Source organism: Thalia democratica, chromosome 6, assembly GCF_965202585.1.
Source record: "Thalia democratica chromosome 6, ktThaDemo2.hap1.1, whole genome shotgun sequence".
Classification (NCBI taxonomy): Eukaryota; Metazoa; Chordata; class Thaliacea; order Salpida; family Salpidae; genus Thalia; species Thalia democratica.
In genome coordinates, this window is record NC_139170.1 from 46,543,054 (window position 1) to 46,545,091 (window position 2,038).

General features: G+C 38.5%; 1 protein-coding gene across 1 annotated transcript; it reads right to left on the reverse strand.

The window, feature by feature from the left end:
• Nucleotides 1-250: 250 nt before the first annotated feature.
• LOC145839160 (kelch domain-containing protein 8A-like) lies at nt 251-1,392 on the reverse strand. The gene has a single exon (XM_082946768.1). It carries the CDS (start codon nt 1,390-1,392, stop codon nt 352-354), a length of 1,041 nt encoding a protein of 346 aa, XP_082802894.1. The 3' UTR covers nt 251-351.
• Nucleotides 1,393-2,038: the final 646 nt, after the last annotated feature.

Here is a 2,038-nt window from a genome sequence, read left to right on the forward strand (position 1 = left end):
AAATTTAGTCTAAAATATAACTGTCATAAAAAAATATTTTAACATTAAACTAAAAAAGTGTTATTATCAAAATATGAACTAACATATAAATCGTAATAAAAAAGATTAAAACTATTGTAAGTATGTTTGAAGAACAAAAAGATTATGAAGCTAAATCAAAAAATTACAATTATTAATCAAAAGCTTTTGATTATGGATAAAACAAAGTAGAATAAAACATTGGTAAACACAAAATTTTCTTTGTCTGGTTAGTTGCTCTACTACTTGTAAAAATAATGATGAATAATTTTAATTTAAGCAACTTTAAAAACAGTAAAAACAATAAAACAATAAAACTATTTTCATAATTTTTTACTCAAGCTCACAAACTTCACAATGCGCAGTAGCGCCCTCCGTCGACATTCCTCCGAGAAGATAAATCTTGTTCCCCCTTTTTGTACTCCCCGCCGTACTCCTCGGTATGCACGCGTCGCCCAAACGCTTCCACTTTCTCTTGTTGACGTCATACACGTCCATGGACGCCAGGGGACTCCCCTGGTTGCCGATCCCCCCGCACACCAGTATTTTCTCCTCACTCATGTTGAAAACGGTGAAGTCCCCCCTTTTAGTGGGCATGTTCTGTTTCTTGTGGGTAATCCACGCGGTGGCGCTACTTTCATCTTTTATTGGGTACATCTCGCACGCGTCCGAGAACCCGTCGTTGGCCGACTGCTTCAAACCGCCCAGCGTGACGATGTACTGTGACGTCATGGCGTAGTTGGGGAACACCCGCTTGGTGGGAATATTGGGGTAAACGTCCCATTGTTTCCTAGCAACGTCGTACACCTCGAAGGAGGCGACGGGGATTTTCCCTTGCCTCCCGCCCACGACGTATATTTTGTCTGCAAAGTGGAACGCGTGAGCCGAATACCTCGCGGTCGGCATGGGTGTCATGGCAACCCACCGCTCCCCGTCGTCACTGACAACGAAGCTCTTGTAGCAATCCCTGGGGTTCGTGTCCGCCCCCATCCCCCCAAAGAGGTCGATCCTGTCGCCCCTGACGACGTGGGCCATCCCCATCAGGGGTTCTGACAGTGACGTCAGCTTCCGCCACGTTTCCTTGGCAACGTCGTAAACTTCCACGGCAGCCACAGGGGCCTGTGTCTCACCGACGCCCCCTATGGCGTAAATTTTCTCGCCGAAAGCGGCCACGATGGGCGCGGCCCGCTTGGTCGGCATGGCGACTTTGGTGGTCCAGATGTTTTTGACGGGGTCGTAGACTTCCAGGGTGGCCACGGGCTCACCCACGTTGTTGCATCCCCCGATGACGTAGAGGAGTCCTTGTTGCCAAGCAACCGACATGAAGACGCGAGGAGCCGCAAGCGGTGATATTTTGGTGAAATTCAAATTCATATTTGCTGTAAGACTTTAGATGATTAAATTATATTATTTAATAAATTATTTTATTCAACTTACGTAAGACTTTAAATTTGTTTTTTTTTGTGTGTTTACTTTTTGTAAAAATGTTTTTTTGTTTGTAACATAATTTAGTTGCAACTTATTCAATTTAAAGACCAATAAAAAGTAAAGATAGTAAAAGCAAAAGTTTAATTGGCAGTTTTATACTTGCTTACCATAGGAGAAAAAGAAAACTTCTTAGGTTAAAATTTTTCATACTTATTATTTTTAAATAAACGACTTTAAATACTCATGCCAACTAAAGTTTGTAATTGTTTTATACAATAGTTTTAAAATAAAATATTTGCTTAAAATAAGGTCTTTCAAAAAAAAAAGTCATTTCTTTAAACTGTTTAAATACTTAAACACAACTTTCATACAAGTGAACGTTTTGTTATCAAATTTGAAAAAAATAAACTTTTTTATTCTTAAACTTATTTTTCTTAATATAGATTTCTAAAAGTTAAATTTTAGAACTTAACAAACTTGTGAATAAACAAAGTATGTTTACGTTATGTATACAACTTTTTTAAGTATTAATTTACTCATAAATCAAATTTAATCTTAAAAACTTTAAGTAATTTACTTAGTACTATAACAT

What these genes read in the sequence shown, in the direction of transcription:
- LOC145839160 (XM_082946768.1), bottom strand. Translation starts at nt 1,392, where the DNA reads ATGAATTTGAATTTCACCAAAATATCACCGCTTGCGGCTCCTCGCGTC.